This window comes from Saccopteryx bilineata, chromosome 1 (genome assembly GCF_036850765.1).
Source record: "Saccopteryx bilineata isolate mSacBil1 chromosome 1, mSacBil1_pri_phased_curated, whole genome shotgun sequence".
NCBI lineage: Eukaryota > Metazoa > Chordata > Mammalia > Chiroptera > Emballonuridae > Saccopteryx > Saccopteryx bilineata.
The window spans coordinates 202,741,316-202,759,110 of record NC_089490.1 but is presented as its reverse complement, the minus strand read 5'-3'; the positions used below and the strand labels follow the sequence as shown (position 1 = coordinate 202,759,110).

Here is a 17,795-nt window from a genome sequence, read left to right as displayed (position 1 = left end):
GGGGACCAGATGTATCCCCCTTTGTGGGGAGCCCTGAAAGTGGTGTTCATGGGACATTTCGAGTCTCAGCTCGTGTGGTCCCTGCAGCACCGTGCCCTTGCTGCCCAGTACCTATGACCAGTCTCCTGGGGGCTGGAGGAAAGGTCTTTGGTCTCCTCTGAAGAGATGAACCGGACGCTGCCCTCATCCTTTGGAGCTGGACCGTGTTGGAGTCTGGCCTGTCAAGTCTCACTTGTGGATCATCCGACCGACCCCAAAGGCCCTGCTGGTTGAGCAGAATGGGCAGTGGGTGAGCTGTCACAGGTAGTCACTGTGAAAAGTATTGATATAATAATATCAGCAGTAATGACAACTAACTCTCCCTTTGTTTTTCAGAAATGCGTGACGGACGAGTGTTTCTTTTTTGAACGACTGGAATCCAACAACTACAATACTTACCGGTCAAGGAAATACTCCGGTTGGTACGTGGCCCTGAAGCGGACTGGGCAGTATAAACTTGGACCCAAAACAGGACCTGGGCAGAAAGCCATACTCTTCCTTCCCATGTCCGCTAAGAGCTGATCTTCATGCTGGCACCGTCTGACCTCATTTCACACGAGAGAAGAGGTACGTTTTAGAAGTTTGTTCATGAGAGAAAAAGAAAATGTGTATAGCTCTCTGTTCAGTTCGGACAGCTGGTCGGATCATGTTTTATCTAGTACTAACATATTTAGCCATTGCCTTAGTAAAGACAGACAGCCAGCATCCCTGGACCACATACAGACGGCCGCCTTTTATGTAGCACTCGCTTGTGATCTGGGGCGGCTTCCTTAGAGCTAGTCTTTTTACACACATTCGCTTCATTTGGAAAGGGGCTTTTAATATGTGCACACTTGCAAATTTTCTTCATGGGAATCACACACATTAGAAAATTAAAGCCAGCTAGTTAGTGAAACCAAAACGTCCACTGTTCTGAGAACATGGCTTGCCTTAAGCTACACATATGAGTGACTTCAAGTTTTTTACACGTGTCACTATGAATTCAGTCCACTCCTGCCATCATTCTGTAAGTGTCTGGCAGGGGCCGGTGATAGAGCTTGTAGGACAGGCCTGTGTAGATGGCCGGGAGCTCGTCCATGGTCAGGTCGACCTTGTCGAAGCCTTCCCGGTGCCCGTATAGCAGTAGCCTGGCCGCTCTGCTGGTGACAGGCGTGGCACGCTCGGTCCTGGCCAGCTGCTCCAGGTCCATCCACTCGGCCCGCAGGCACTCGTGTGGGCAGAGCTCAATGGCGAAGGAACATGGCTGAAGGCGGCAGATGATGTACATGTCTGACTTTCCGAAGGCACCGGGGTGGCGGTGTTGCTGCCGGACGCTCAGGAGGGACCTGAACTCCGAGCGGACACCAGTCTCCTCAAAGACTTCTCGGACTGCCGTGTCACCTGCGTGAAAGGAAGATGTGCAGGTCAGTAAGGACCGCGTTCTTAGAGCATCATCACCGAGGATTATTCACACTGAAGCAGCGCTGCCTGAAGTTTCAAAAGCGGAACTTCAGGAAAGGGAAGTTTTCGATACAAACTCTGCCTTCTGGACATCCCGAACTAGCAGAGGACTTTCTCACCACTGTGCACCTGGGATGCTTCTGCAGTAGTGAATATTTCTTTGGCTGCTACTGGAGGGCTTACCGCCTGTATGGAGTCACCTACTTTTAACATCTTCCTGCTCTGTTTCCCAGAGGGTGGAAAACGTAGGTTGCAAAGCCTCTGTATCTTTTCGTCACTCTGTTCCAGACCGCCCACCAGCGCTGTCTAGATGTACCTGTGTGGGTACTGAGGCTGTGCCCCTCTTCCTTAGGAACTGTCGGGCTGTGAATGTGGAGGACTGTGAGGGGACTTGGACCCCTCCTGGTGGCCTGGGGTAGGGCTGGGGGGACAGTCAGGCCTCCAAGTCACAGAGAAGATGCCTCCATGACCTCTGTTGTGCTCCTCCAGTTATCCAGTCAATGGAAACCACTTCAGGAATCTCTGACATTCCCTCCGTGGCCTGAGATGCATTTCTCCAACACCCACGTGCCGCGGTCACTACACGAGAGCTTTTCCAAAACTGTGCAGTGCGCAGAATTTTATAACACAACAGGGTTTTCACATTTTATAGGGGTGATTTGTTTTGATACTACATAAATAGCTGGGTCAGGGTTTTGATTGCCATGAACAGGTTTTGATGGCTGTATTTCCTGACTGTCCAGGTGAAGGCCCTACATGGGCTCTCCAAGGCTGTGAGGTAGCCGCTGTCCCCACACGTGCTGCCGAGAAGCCCTTCAGACAGCCGCCTCCCTCAACCAGGGCACCGGGGAGCTTAGGTGTGTGTTCAAATGCTCTTTAGTGCTTCCCTTTTCCTGTCTGCCTAACAGGAAATTGTATGTGCCTTCTCATCATCTTAATGGCGAAGGCTAGGCAAGGAGACTGTCTCAGACCCCGTGTGCCCGGCCTGGCCGGTCTTCCCCACGTCCCAGATGGGCCCGGCCCTGGCCTAAGAGGCAGTCCTGGGCACGTGTGCAGGAGCAGTGGGCTCTGAAATGCAGGACGGCCATCTGCCAGTGGATTACAGGCCAGCTTCCCTTATGACCGAGAGCCTATCTGCCACACATTACACATGGCTAGAAATTCAATCTTCACACTACAAACATAAAGGCAGAACTGACATTAAAAAAGGGAAGCTTTTCTTATAAGAGAAACAGTTTCCCGTCTGGCATGGAATACATATTGGTTATTAAACCTGTTAAAGATGGTGGCTGTAGTCTTATATTTTACATGTTGTTTTCTGGCCTCACTCAGCTACTGTTTAAGTGTTTGCTCTTTAAACACTCTGAGAAGTAAGCCTGGGGGGTCCTGTTTGGTTCTCAATGCCGCTGATCGAAAGTCAAGCCTTCAGTCCCCTGTCTGGCTTGTTTCTGGGTCTTGGAGCAGAGAATGGGACCAGTCAGGGGACTGGCCCCACTTGGCAGTCACAGGCAGGGTACCCTCATCGGTGCTGCCTGGGCGGCCCCATCAGTTTAACCAAAGTTGGCACAGTGATGGCCAGGCTGAGAACTGAGTGTGCAAGTAAGTGCTTGTGCCCAGGGTCTGAGGGTGCTCCACTTGAAGACGGAAGTCTTTCCCAAAGAGGACCGTGAATCTGAATTTCTTATCTGGATAGTGTTTTACTCTGTGCCCTTGGTTATTCGAATGTACTATAAGCTAAACTGAATTATTCAATAATACTGTGTTATTTGAAGAATGTAGGAAAAGCCAAGAGGGTTCTATTTTTATTTTGTGCTGATGGAGAGAGATGTTTAAATAGGTCCTAGCATTTTGTTTATAGTTACAGGACAGTGATGAAACAGAATTTATATTTGTTACTTCTATTTTGTGATAATTTAATAATAGGATTAGGGTGAAATCCATTCAAATAATAGGAAACATGAGGCAGAATGTGGGCCTCCCTGGTGTATCCCTCTGTCTGGGGCACTGATGAGCTTGGACCAGCGGCTGTTCTGCCCTCGGCCACGAAGGGGGCTCTCCCTGGCGGGGCTTAGGGGATTTTTTTAGGAAGGCACTCTCCATTTTCAGCCATGTACCTTTGTGCCCCCTAGGGGTGTATGGTAAAAGTCTGAGGGTTACATTCTATTTTGTGTGTGCACTTAGTTCTTTTCAGACACTACAGACCACCAGGCTTCCTTAACTTGGTATTGTCAAAGAACGAAGGATTCCAGACAAGTGTGTTTCCCAGTGAACCAGTGTTTGCTACTTATGAGCCAGTATGACTGTTTGCACGTTGGTGATGGCAGTTATTCCCAAAGCGCATTACATTCCTAAATACAGGGTTTAAGGAAGAGAATTCTTGGATGACTTGGCTTCAGTCTTAGGAGTATCCGTTATTGTACTAGTTGTATTGTTACAGAACGGAAATGCCCTCGGGCAGACATAGTTGTTCAGGCCTCTTCTGTCACTTCACCATTTCCAGCTGAGTGGGGAGTTTATCATTCTAGGGTAAAGCTTTATTTTATGCTGTGCCCAGGAGGTATGGTGAATGCCAGCCACTGCTTTTCTCTTCATTCCGCATGGTCGAGGTGTTTGTGTGATCTCTGGGTAGGTTGTGACAACCAAAAAAGTAGTGAATTCTTAACTACTTGGACTTGAAGGGGTCTGGAGTACACTTAAACCTAACTGTTTGTTTTAATAGTTTAAATGTGCTTCTTCATTTAAATATAAGCATATCTGAAATTCAGAAGATCCATAAAAACTCAATGAAACCAATCAGTTCATCTGAGAAGGCAGAGTCAGAAGGGGAGCTACACAGGCCTCCTGTGGACGGCCTCCCACCCAGCCTGGTTGGATGTGGATGTGAACACAAGCCTGACTCATTCTGTGTTCCCGTGCATCACAGGACACTGTAGGGCGATTACCTGTTCTTCCCCCTCCAGCTCTCACACCACTACCAAATCCTCTTTTATTTCAGCAAAAGACCCAGCAGAATCTGGGTCATTAAGTATCTAAGAACAAGAATTTGCTATGGATTTGCCCAAATGTAGTCAGTTTACTTACTGGTTGTTAGGAGTTGGCTATATACTGTGTATAGGGCATTTTAATCTGTGTAACATTTCAAAAAAAATCAAGTTTTAGGTACGTATACATTTTTAAGTAAAATATCTAAAGATAAGTTAGGAAAAGGTGTTAAATGCTGACTAAAGAGAAGAGGGCATGCACATTGCAGAAAAAGTCATGGAGAGAGTGCTACAGCAAATGAGTTATCTATTAATTTAGTTATTGATTTAGTGACAGGGGCTGTGTGTGACCCAGTGGTGTAAGGAATAGTTGGGAAACTCAGTTCCTAATATTTCATCTATTTCCTATAAAATCAGTGACCTTGAGAATTCTTAGCTGATTTCAGATTTCCCTATTTTCAACATTGTGCTCAGTAAGTTGTTTTAAGGAGTTCTCTCTCTTATTTGAGACCTCCTCGTGTGATATATTAATATTTCACTATGTTTTGGCTTCCTGACTATTCCAAAGAAATAGTAGATAAAATTTTCAGAAAGAGAAGAATTGCATCACCACTGTTCTATAACTGACTTTATAAATAATACTTGTTTCAAAGTTTATATAAGTGACTGTTCATCCTTGTGTGATGAGATGGTCAAGAATTTGGGTTTTCTTATAGTTTAATTCCTACAGTTTTAGTCATATCCAAAAGAGCCCTCAATGCCAAACTTCACTGATGTATATACCCAAACCTGCTCGTTTTACACAAATCACTAGAGATTGGGGTCCTAAGGGAAGCTTAGGTTTATGCTCCAAATGGCATTTTTTTATATTGATGGAATAGGTTCTAATGTTACAGGTCTTACTGTTAATTCTCTATCAGCCCTGGAGTAACTTCTCTCAAGTTTTTCTCTCAAGTCTGAACCAGTTGTAAAATTTAAAATCTTATTCTTAACCATTGAGCAAGAAAGTAAACACATGAATATCCTCAGCATTTTCAGGCCAATTGGAAATTCTCAAGATACACACCAATATCTTCTCCAGGCTCTGACAGGCCTCCTGGGAACTTCCACATGTTTTTCAGCTGCAGGATCAAATCAGAAAATAAAGTTAACACAGCTCTCACCCATGAACATGTATGTACACACGCAAGTGGACAGCCGCAGTGTTCACCCCTAACTGGTCAAGGTGGTTGAGAGTTTATTTTTCAGTAATCGCATGTGTAAATTCTTACTAGTTTCCTTCCTCATTCCTCTCTTCCTTCTTTTTTTGGGAGAAACTGGTCACTTATGACTTCTTTCCCACTGTTTTCTTTGGGAAACGGAAGAGACTTGGTCTGGTTTGGTGAATGAATGAAGCAGTGGAGGGAAACATCTACTGAATCTGTGTAATTTGAAAAAACTTTGCTGCTAGTGAACTGTTAACAGAGAAACAGAGGAATCTTACAGATGCTGCTATAAATTAGTAGGAACTACAGTCGAGACTTAATCACAACAGTATATATATTATTTTCAATTTCACATGTATTTTCTGTATTGTGTGTCTAATCAGATATATTAACCTTAAGATGTCTCTTGCTCTGTCTGTTAATGATTTCATGAGTAGTGTGAATAAACCGATCAGTTTACGTTGTGGGGCTTTTTTTGTGCACGTTTTTTGGGAGTGGGGAGGGGTAGGTGTGAAGAGCTGACCGTGGAATGGGGGTGAACATGTGGAGAATTGATTAAAAATCTCTATGCGGTGACAGTCTTCCTGTGGCTGACATGATCATTTTCTCCTGGGGGAGGGCTGTCACACCCACGTACCCCCGTGACCACGGCTGAGGAAGGAGACATCAGGACATGACTCCCAAGGGCGCTGCGGCGTGGAGCCAGGAGGCCTTCCACTCCTTATTCATAAAATAACTTTATGGTCCTTTCACTGGTGTGCTTTGTGACCCTCCTGTTTCCTGGATGGCGCTTCTCAAGGACTGTGTCATGGCCCAATTATGCTAGGTTGGGAGACCGGTGGCATGGCCCCCAGAGTTTCTACAGACTGCTGATTATGTGGGCACAGAAGGCAGGCTTCCCACCCTGCTGTGTCTGGCTCAGACGCGAGGTTGATTTATAACACATATTATGTCTTATTTTATTAACGCAGAAGTATATCTACGTATGTCTGCATTAACACCCTTCCATTCTGAAATGGTTCCAGAGGCTATATTTCTATAGAAATGATGCAGTCCTTTGTCTGATAGGATATTGGACTTCACCACCATGAATTCTATTTCTAACCAGAGATATCAATGCCTCCCCCAAACAATCAAAGTCAACTTTAAAAATCTTTACCTAAACTTGACAACAAATTATAGGAAATTGCCAATTAAGTTTGGAGGTATGAACTTCTATATACTGGATATAAGGACTGAAAACAGCTCTCACAAATTTGGTTTTCATTATTTCATAACCCTTAGCTGTGGATAAATTACATATATTATGTGGTGAGCGGTTTCTGATGGTGTCCGGCACACCACATTGCTAAAGAGCTCGCTTTGTAGGGGTTCCCTTCCTCCGCCAGATGGCTTCAGCCTGCAGTCTGTCTGCGGGGCGGGGCAGGACGGGAGGTGGTTTGAACACCTGGTTAAGGCAGATCTGACCAAGGGAGAAATGAGTATAGGTTCCTTCTTCTTTTTTTTTTTTTTTTGTATTTTTCCGAAGCTGGAAACGGGGAGAGACAGTCAGACAGACTCCCACATGCGCCGACCGGGATCCACCCGGCACGCCCACCAGGGGCGATGCTCTGCCCACCAGGGGGCGATGCTCTGCCCCTCCGGGGCATCGCTCCTCTGCGACCAGAGCCACTCCAGCGCCTGGGGCAGAGGCCAAGGAGCCATCCCCAGCGCCCGAGCCATCCCTGCTCCAATGGAGCCTCGGCTGCGGGAGGGGAAGAGAGAGACAGAGAGGAAGGAGGGGAGAGGGGTGGAGAAGCAAATGGGCACTTCCCCTATGTGCCCTGGCCGGGAATCGAACCCGGGTCCCCCGCACGCCAGGCTGATGCTCTACCGCTGAGCCAACCAGCCAGGGCCGGTTCCTTTTTTTAATATTAAAGAATACTCCCCATTGTCTGGGTTTATTTAGCAAAATAATGATAATACTAGGTGAAGTGTATTGAATGTCCGTTATGTTTGAGATGCCGCTAGATGTTTTATCACAATGACACACATTGAGACTTCACAGTAACCCACGAGGGACTGTCACTCCCATCCTGGAGCTGATGAAGCCGAGGGCATACGAAGATTTAGTCACCTGCCCGAGTGACGCCGCCAGTGTGCAGTGAAGTCAGGGTTAAAATCCAGGCTGTCTGAGTCTGTCCATCTTTTAGGAAATTTGGAAAGTTTACTGGCTGTTTTCTCACAAATCCTTAACTACCCTTTGCTGCTTTTTCAGATAGCGTTCACTCTTTTCTGCACATTGGCACCAAATGTGTTTGCATGTATACCTGGTGCTTCTGGGTTCCTTATCTGGGATCTTCTGACTGACACAAGATGTATTACTATGCTAGTGATATCCTCTTCTACCATTCCAATAGATTCTTTCATGTTGGAAAATATATATTAATAAGGGGTAAGGATGGGTTTTGATTCATGTCTATTTGAGCTTATTATCTGTTTTCATCTTCATTCTCCCTTTCTATAAAAAAGAACAAAACATCTCTATGCTTCAAGGATAAAATTCCACGATCCTTTTACCCCTGATCTCACACAGGAATTCTCCTCCCCTACAAGTAACACGGTGCTCACCCTATTGGGTGCTACCAGTCTTCACTTAGAAGCCCCGCCAGCTTTGACCTGGGGAGGTTGCCTTGTTCCTTAGGCATATCTGACTCTTACACACTACAAAAGGTAAAGTATCCTTTTAACTTATAAAAATATTTGATTCTAAACCACAGAGTCATTCCATCACATTTCAGAATGGTGAATGTGATGACAAATTTTTCCTATACATTTGCCGACTATAAATCTGATGTTCTTGGGGGTATGTACGTGTGTGTGTAGGGAAGAATGGAAAGAGTGTATATATTTTTTTCTTATTTTCAAAGTGAGAGGAGGGGAGGCAGAGAGACAGACTCCCTCCCGCATGCGCCCTGACCATCATCCACCCGGCAGGCCCACCAGGGGGCGATGCTCTGCCCATCTGGGGCCAGAGTGTGCATTTCTAATAAGTTGATGTGATAATGATTTCTCAGCTCCAGACCCACCCTCTGTGCTCTGCCTGGTGATGCCAGAGCTGGGACCATGCTCACCAGTTTCTGCTTTGCCAGGGCCCCCCTTCTAGGCTTCCCCAACAGGCTGTGAGGCAGGAGGAGGAGAGATCGACTGAGGGCAGCACAAAAGACGCACTCAATACGTTTCTGTTCAGAAAGCTTTGCTCGAGTCAGAGATCCTGCTTTCCCGAAACCTCTGGAAGTTACTTATAACTATGAGAATGCTTTTTGATAGTATTTCTGAGAAACGTGTCATACTGCTTTCAGCTACCATGGCCAACAGTCATTTTAAACATACGACGGGGAAAATGTGTGACGCTGTCCACCAATATTGACTGAAGTCTCAAAATACTTATTCTTTCACTTTTATACTCCTGAGTGAGCATAAAAACATTTGATCCCTAGTTGAGGCACTTCTCTTAGAAACCTTAGTTGGTTCTGACTGCCTGAACTTCTTATTTGGGTGGACAGGGTTCTTCTTGTTCTATTCCCTAGCTCTCGGGACAAGTTACCACCACCTGCACGCCTGTCCACAATGGGCTCCTCGCCACTTTCTACACTATGTGCAAGGCACTGGGTGTTCATGTCCACTCCACCCACCCAACTCATATGTTGAACCCTAATTCCCAATGTGATGATGGTATTACAGGGGGGGAGGGCCTCTGAGAGGTAACTATGTTGTAAGATCGGAGCCCTCGTGAATGGGAGTAGTGTTCTTATAAAAGAGATCTCAGAGAGTTCCTGTCCCTTCCACCACATGAAGACACAGTGAGAAGACAAACATCTAAGCGGGAAGTGGGACCTCACCAGACATAGTTCCACTGGCACCTTGACCTTGGCCTCCCCACAGCCAGCACTGTCAGAGATAGTGTTTGACAGAGCCCCCACCTACAGCATTTTTGTTAGAGCAGCCCGAACAGATTAGACACTACATCAGCTCCCATTCTTTTCTGTTTTTCTAATCCTTTCCCGCCCTTGCAAACTCCTCCTCATTCTTCAAGACCCAATTGAAATGTCACCTCTTCTGAGAATTCATTCGGGGCTTTTTAAAGGCAAAGTAAAGTGGTACCACCTGCTGGATGACTGCTCTCTGAAACAAAGAATGAGATGCAGGACATCCGGGATACTGTCTTATCCATCTTTCCCTTAGCACCTGCTGAAAGTAGGAGCTTAATGCATGTTAGATGAATGGAAGACCATCTTGACAGTCTGTTAGACACAGAGCTGTCTTCCCAATTAAAGACAGCCACTCATAATTTTCCTGTAGCTATAGAATAAAGTGAGGTAGACTGAAGTTACCTTGACATTTTCAAGGCCTGCACAAGCACTTTTTGGATTAAATGAATAGCTAAATGAGCCATAAGTGCTTCGACATAGCTTTTAAGATCCGTTTCTGTAATGCCTTTGAGCATATCAAAATGTCTACCTTTTATTTTTCTCTATAGAGAGGACTGAACATTGTGAAAGCAGTTTATGAACAGAAGCAACTTACTTTATTTCGATCTTGGACAACCAATATCTTTCTAGTGTTTTCATCAAACACAGCTCCTGTTTGGGGGAAAAGAAAAGACAATTTAGAAATACTAATTTCATTCACCTTCGACTCCTCCCACACTCTGGTCTGTGGTTATTAAATTCCTACCCATCTTGGAAGGTTTGGTTCAGTACCGTCTAGTCTGTGATGATGTAAACTCTCTCTAGCAAGAAGCTGGTTGCGTGGTTACCCAAGTTTTTTAACCCATGATGGTTCTAGCGATACAGCCTTGTAAGGTAATCATCTGCAACCTGCTCTAGACTGTTTCTGAGGATACACAGTTCAATAAATTGATCTTTCTATCCTTTTATAGTGCTTACTTTACGTCTAGACAATTTTAAATGCTTAAAGATACTTATTGAATTAATGAGTTGACTTTTCCATTCTTTTTTATTCTTTAAATCACTATGTATAGAACATGGGTTGTGCCCCCTATGACCCAAATCTCAAACATCTCAATATTCGGTTCAGGACATCCCTGAGGCCACCTACATTTGTCTACCACATACGTACACAGCTTTTGCACGTACCAGTATACTGCTTTGGAACACTTGTTTATCTATGTTTTAAGTTCTAGCCCATTCCTTTTATATATTCATTCATTGTATGCATTGCTGAGCACATTAGAGTTTTTGGCTAATTGTTAGAACTCAAAAATAATTTTTCCTATTTCTCTTTGGGCAATCCTGGGTCTTATGATATTTTAATGATTTGTATTAGGTTCCTTTAAATGCTATGAAAATACTTGTCCTGGCCTGACCTGTGGTGGCACAGTGGATCAAGCGTCGACCTGGAACTCTGAGGTCGCCAGTTTGAAATCCTACGCTGCCTGGTCAAGGCACATATGGGAGTTGATGCTTCCTGCTCCTCCCCCTCTCCCCTCTCTCTCTCTCTCTTCTCTAAAATGAATAAATAAATAAAAATAATTTAAAAAAAGAAAATACTTGTCCTTACATAATGTGGGAAGGTAGTGTTTAAAAAGATATTTTCTACATACTCATGCATTCTTTCCATATTGACTTTCTATATATAACACATATAGGTTCTATATATAGTACATGAATTGAGCTTCTAATATGTGTCAGGCACTTTTCTGGGTGATAAAGATCTAGTGGTGAACAAAACAAAGTCCCTAACCTTGTGGGGTTCACAATAGTATGTGTAAGAAATGGTAAACAATAAATTATACGGGACACGAGAAGGTGATAAATACTATCTGGCCATAAAAATACAGAAGGGGACATGTATGCATAACACAAGGAAGAACAATTTTCTCTGAAATGAAAACACATTTTAGTATTTTTAAACAAGAAGGAAAACCGCTAAGTGAGATGTAATTAGCATTAACGTTAACTTCTATTAGAAAACATTAAGTATAATTTAATTGGATTTTACAAAGGATAGAATGCCAAAGAAACGCCTCTGTAGCACTCACCACACTCGGCAATTGTATTATTTCTTATACTTCTTAAACCTACTCTTAAATGTTAATAATTTGTGATTACTCAAATTGAACTTTTCCTGAATGAATTCACCATAAACGTGAGCAAAAGATCCTAGAGACAAACCCAGCAGTGCTAAAGCACCATGTGAGTGGCGACCCCTGCTGGTCACAACATAAAAGTTAAATCTAAAGAAATCCGAGCTGAAGCAGAAGTGTGATGTTTGGTATATTACTGTCATTAGTCAGGTACTGCGCTAAGTGCTGCATGAATACTACCCCAGGTATTGCTCACACCAATCCCCAGGTGACATCATGATGGCCCACGTTCACGCAGCTCTAAGACTGACATCCAGTGGGCCTGGGTTCCTGCAGGCATCGTCACGGCAACACGGCCCCTTCACCACACTGCAGCTGTGTTCTCAGAAGGTGGCTGTTTCCACCTGAAGATCTATCCAACCATTCATTCAGGAACTACAGAACGAGTGCCGGCTCTATGCCAGACACTGGCGTGAAGCAGTGGATACCAGAAAAAACTTCCCTTATGGAGTTTATGTTTTTGTGGATGAGATGAAGTATAAGAAATAATACAATTGCCGAGTGTGGTGAGTGCTACAGAGGTAAACAGCTGGATAAAAGATCAAAGGACGATGGAACCGACACGTGCAGGGACTCTGTTTTAGGTCAGGTGGTCGGGGGCTTTCCTGAGGAGGCATCTGAGCAGAAACCCCAGCTCTATGCGGCGAGAAAAACCAACCCCTGGAAGGGTGTGCAGGCACCCCAGCAAGGGCAGGACGAGGTCTTCCGCCAGCTTAGGTTCTGGGTCTTGGGCCTGTGCCCTGAACTGTCAGAAGACAGACTAAGGGAGAGAAACAGAAATTTCATTTAATGTTAATATTTTTACATGGCCCAGCATTGGGGTTGAGAGCTCCATAGAAAGAAAGGCCAGAAAGCAGTGAGACCATTTTAACAAAGGCTGAACAATTGTGGAGCTGTGTAAAACAAAAGGGTTTGGACCAGGAGAGGTGACTTGTGGGAAAGTGGCCAGGAAACATGGAGGGCACTGATGGGAGACAGGATTGTTAGTAGGTGTGTCTGTGCAGACTCCTCCCGGGGAGTCTCCCCTCGGGGGCCCGGCTCCCATTTCCACTGATCTTGGTGAAAGAAATGTAGGCCCTACTTTCAGGTTGAGAGTGGGGGGCCGAGTACCCTCCTTGCATCTGCTGTTCCTCCACTGTCTTCAGTCCACAATCATGTGCCAAGGCAGTTATTCTGGGTCCTGACCCCTCCACCAGCCACGCCTCCCTTCTGTTGCTTAGAGCACGTATGTCAACTATTTTCTCTTCACCTAAAACACTCTGTACCTTTCCAGAACAAATTCTTACGTATCTCGTCCCCATCCCAACGGCCACTTCAGATTCTACTTATTCGAGATTTTTGTCAAGTTCCAAAATGCTCATTCTTTTGACTCTTATGGGATCTCTTAACCCTAACACAAAATACGGCACTTAGTTAGAAACAAGTCTCTCACAGACATGCGTTATGCGCATAGGACCAATTCTGTAGTAATAACTGGAAACTCTTAAGTCTGTACCAATGAATAGATAATCTGTGTGACTTTCTAAAGAAGTGAGGGACTGTCATCAAATTTTTCAAGTAGTCTTATGAAGTAGAGCTGAATGGAAAGTTTCTGAATGCCTATACATAAGACCTTGGACAGAGAAAACATTAGACATCTTTTGAATAGCTCCTGTAAATGATTTCAAAGGTGCAAGCTACCTTTAAAAACTGTTGCAAATTATATGAAGGCAAATATCAATAAAATTATTATTGATTAAATTGCTAGTTAATATGTATGACTTTCAGTTACCTTACACATCATAATGATGGTTTACTATGTTAATTTTTCTGGAACTCTAGGAATGTCTTAACCCTGGTTCCTAAAAAGAGCAGCAGCAGCAGCAGAGAATGTATGAGAAATGCAGATTCTCAGGCTACACGCCAAATACCCTGAATCACACTTTGAGGATCAGGCCCAGCATTTTTTTTTTTAATTTAAGAGAGAGTAGAGGAAATAGAGACAGACTCCCGTATGCACTCTGACAGGAATCCACATGGTGACCCCCATCTGGAGCCAATGCTCTGCCCCAGACCAAGCTATTGTTAGTGCCTGAGGTGGAGGCTCCATGGAGCCATCCTCAGCACCCAGGGCCAACATGCTCAAATCAATTGACTCATGGCTGCAGGAGAGGGAGAGAGAGAGAAAAAAAAGAGAGAGAGAGAGGAGGGTGGAGAAGCAGATGGTCACTTTTCCTGTGTGCCCTAACTGGGAATTGAATCTGGGACTTCCACAACTGGGTTGATGCTCTATGGCTGAATCAACTCACCAGGGCCAGCCCAGCATATTTACCAAGCCTTTTAGGTGATTTTGATACACTCCACAATTTGAGAACCTGTCTTAACTTCAACGAAGTTCTTCTCTTATGACTATGTCTCTGAAGCTAATCAATAGCTTCGAAATTCTCTATTTAAATTATTTTAAACAACTGTTTGGCACAGCAACTTAATGTCAGTGTCTTTTAAGAAATAATGTTCAAACGATGACAAAGCTGGTTTGCTTTCACTTAAATTCAACCTATGTTGTCTTTAGTTCTATAAATTCACACAATTAGCTCTGGTACGGTTTACCATCACGGACCTATCCCTTGGTCCCCACTCAGGGCTCCTATCTGAGTAGTGACATGCAGGTGTCTGTGTGGAACACGTCCAAAACCTGTCGTTGGGAAAACTCAAGGCTGCACTTGCTCGTTCTCCACCCTGCTGCTCTCTGCTCAGTCACAAAGCAGCCTTCTTTTATTCAAAGCGCCCGCCACGGTCCCAAGGGCGATCATTTCACCCAGTGGTTTCCACGAGAACACGCCCCCCGCCTCCGCTGAAAGAAGAAACTGGGTGAACCTTTATCAAGGAGTCAGGCCGATGAGCGCGCGTCACACTGACCTGCGACTCCCACCTGATGGGTCGCATACCCCGGGAGCCTGCTGGGCCCCTTGGCCAGCCACAGGGTCAGCGTTGCGGAGTCGGACTCTGCGTGGTGGAAGCGGAAGCCCAGCGCTGCGGCCGGGGCAATCACACGGCTCTGCAGGATGGGTACGTGCAGCCAGACCGCGACCCGCCCTTCCGAGCGCCACTGCTGCACGGCAGCTACAGTGCGGAGAACAGTGTCAGGAGCTGAGCGGCAGAAAGCCAAAGTCACTGCAGGGGGTCACCTCCCCCAGGAAGCCATTTTAAGCATCCACTTTCCTTCCTACGTAGTTAGCTATGGGGGGAGGGGCGGGGGTCACAAAATGGCCGTGGTCACACCAGCAAGGCGCGAGCCACCATGTTCCCTGGCCACGACCACCTTGTTTGTGTGGTTCCCCCCCCAGACTGGATTCCTTGTGAATGAAGAATCAGTACAGTGCTGACCTGCAGATTCAGATCACCAGATAAAATGCCTGGCACATAGTCGGTGATACATAGTTGGAGAAGAAACAAAGAAAACTGACTTAAAACGCCATATTAACGTCCCTTTTAACACCTTCATTCTAATCTTTGTAAATGAGTATTATGGGCTTCTATTTACTCTTTAATGAGTTCTATCATCATTTTTTTTTGTTTTGTTTTACAAATTTCAAAGTGGTTAAAATACAACTTAGTTTTAAAATAATATATGCTAATTCTAGAAAATTTTGAAGTCAATGTGGCTAACAGTGACAGACAGAAGGTAAATGTGATCCTCGGATTATTTTTGGTTTTTGCTTACAGGCAATGCCTTTGTGTTTTGAGTCGGTAACAGCAGAATGAGCAGAAGCTCTTCTGGGCAGATCAGTGCAGAGAGCTAGATTCTAGAGCCTGGGGCAGTTAGGATCTCTCTGTCCCTCAGTCCTATCATCTTTAAAACAAGGGTAACAGCACCTACCTCCCAGGGTTGTTATGAGGGTTATGCGAATTAATATTTGTCAAGTTCTTAAAACAGTGTCTAGCACTTAAAAGTGCGATAGAACTAATTTTTTAAAATGAAAAAATATACTTCTGAGTTTATAGTTTCACGTAACTTATCTTTGATCACATCTGTCTAGTGAGTTAAGTAACTTGGGCTGGTGTTATTTGCATAAGCAAACTAAGAGGCAAGTGCTGTATTTTCCGTGGTGAAATGCCTAATGCCTGGGGATGCATGTGGCAAAACCTGAACTTGAAACCTGGAGGTTTGACTCCAAAACCAGCCCCCTTTCTTGTTTGCCTTGTTGAGGTCACCTGAGCTTCCATTACCTATTCGGTCACTGACAAGTGACAGGTGTGTGTAGTAAGTACCTCTATCAGCTCACAAGAATGTACTTAACACCTTTTGACTCTTCTGCTGGTGATATTGCTGGAGTCAGCAGTTACAAACAGGAGAGAGTAGTTTGGAAATAAAGATGATTTAAAGAAATAGGAGCATTTTAAGATCTTGCCCCCTTGGCCTATGTTGATAGTTTGGCTCAAATAAACTCGAATCAGTTCGTTTATATTCGCATAGATGCTCACTTGCCATATCGCCCAACAGGACTAAGATTATTTGGAGCTCTGTTGTGGGAGGATCGTTCCCTGGTAGTATTTCCATGTTCTGCCTTCACTCTGATAATAAGGAAGGGCGGGGGGCGGGGGGGGGGGCGGCAGTTTAAAAAAACTGGCTGCTCAGCCAAATCAAGGATTCTCATAAAGGGGAAGGCTCCTCCGTCCAAACTTCCCTTCTTATCACTGGACTCAAGGTTCAGAGTGGCTGGTTTTCTTACTGAAACCAAGCCACCCACGCCCTCCCTGATGGGTCACAAAAAAGCCTTGTCGCTCTTAAGTACAAGCAAACTCTAGTTCTAGACGCTGCAGCCCCAAATCCGACTGGTGTGCAAACATGGCCACTGGGAGCCTCTGGTCCACTTCCTGTCCACCACGTGGAAGAGAATGGGCCAAGTGCCCGGCAGAGAGCCACGCTCAGTTAATGACACGACTCATAGGCCCTGGCCGGTTGGCTCAGTGGTGAAGCGTCGGCCTGGCGTGCGGGAGTCCCGGGTTCGATTCCAGGCCAGGGCACACAGGAGAGGCGCCCATCTGCTTCTCCACCACCCCCCTCTCCTTCCTCTCTGTCTCTCTCTTCCCCTTCCTTAGCCCAGGCTCCATTGGAGCAAAGATGGCCTGGGAGCTGGGGATGGCTCCTTGGCCTCTGCCCCAGGCGCTAGAGTGGCTCTGGTCGCAACAGAGCGACGCCCTGGAGGGGCAGAGCATCGCCCCCTGGTGGGCAGAGCGTCGCCCCGGGCGTGCTGGGTGGATCCCAGTCAGGCGCATGCGGGAGTCTGTCTGTCTCTGCCCGTTTCCAGTTTCAGAAAAAAAAAAAAAAAAAAAAAAAAATGACACGACTCATAAAGGGGTGCCACCTACAAAGTCTCTACTGAGCGTTAACAAAGGGCGACGCCGTGCTAAGTAAGCACTTCAGGCTCTTTCTTGAGCCAATTAGACCCTCGGCGACCCCACGCGATCCCAGTTTTACTGAAGAGGAAATGGTTACAGGACCTGCCCAAGGTGAAGGTCACACGCCAGACCCTGGGGCCGCATATCCCCGAGTCTGGGGTCCCCCACGGCCCCCCAACCGCCTCGGAGACCGCCGGGCGATGGCGCATGAGTCAGGAAGCGGCGGGTGCGATCACGCGCGCCCCTGGGGCTGGGTGGCCGACGGGCGCAGGCGTGGGGGTCGCGCTGCTTCGCTGGGGGCCCTCGGCCCAGGCACTTGCCCTGCAGACCCCTCTGGAAGGCGACGACGTCCAGGCGGTCCGGTGCGCTCAGCCGCACCGTGACACCCCCGAATCTGTCCAACTCGCCCCGCAACAAGCTGGCTCCGGCGGGGGAATCCCGCTCGCCCCCCGGGCCGCCCGAGGACCCGCGGGTCCCGGCGGAGAGCCTGGCGCCACGGGCCCGAGCCAGCACCGCGCGCAGGTAGCCCCCGCTCCGCAGAGGCGACATCCCAGTCCGCTCGCTCGGCCCCGAGTCACCCCGCCTCCGCGCTCGGGGGGG

At 46.3% G+C, this 17,795-nt stretch overlaps 2 protein-coding genes across 4 annotated transcripts in view; one reads left to right on the top strand and one right to left on the bottom strand.

The window, feature by feature from the left end:
• Positions 1–741, top strand: part of FGF2 (fibroblast growth factor 2) — a 42,273-nt gene extending 41,532 nt beyond the window's left edge. Inside the window, exon 3 of the mRNA XM_066233711.1 lies at positions 376–741. Coding sequence (XP_066089808.1) covers positions 376–561 — 186 coding nt within the window. The 3' untranslated portion in view covers positions 562–741. The remainder of the gene's footprint in view (positions 1–375) is intronic.
• Positions 742–838: 97 nt separating this feature from the next.
• NUDT6 (nudix hydrolase 6) lies at positions 839–17,793 on the bottom strand. Of its 3 annotated transcripts, none has more exons than XM_066233687.1 (5): positions 17,516–17,793; positions 14,712–14,915; positions 10,232–10,287; positions 5,527–5,581; positions 839–1,419 (listed from the first exon to the last, which is right to left on the bottom strand). In XM_066233687.1, exons 1-5 carry the CDS (start codon positions 17,742–17,744, stop codon positions 1,022–1,024), a joined length of 942 nt encoding a protein of 313 aa, XP_066089784.1. In that variant the 5' UTR covers positions 17,745–17,793; the 3' UTR covers positions 839–1,021. The 3 variants fall into 3 exon arrangements, with proteins under 3 accessions (XP_066089784.1, XP_066089775.1, XP_066089793.1); XM_066233678.1 differs by having other exon boundaries at positions 14,712–14,942; positions 17,516–17,792; XM_066233696.1 differs by lacking the exon at positions 14,712–14,915 and having other exon boundaries at positions 17,298–17,792.
• Positions 17,794–17,795: the final 2 nt, after the last annotated feature.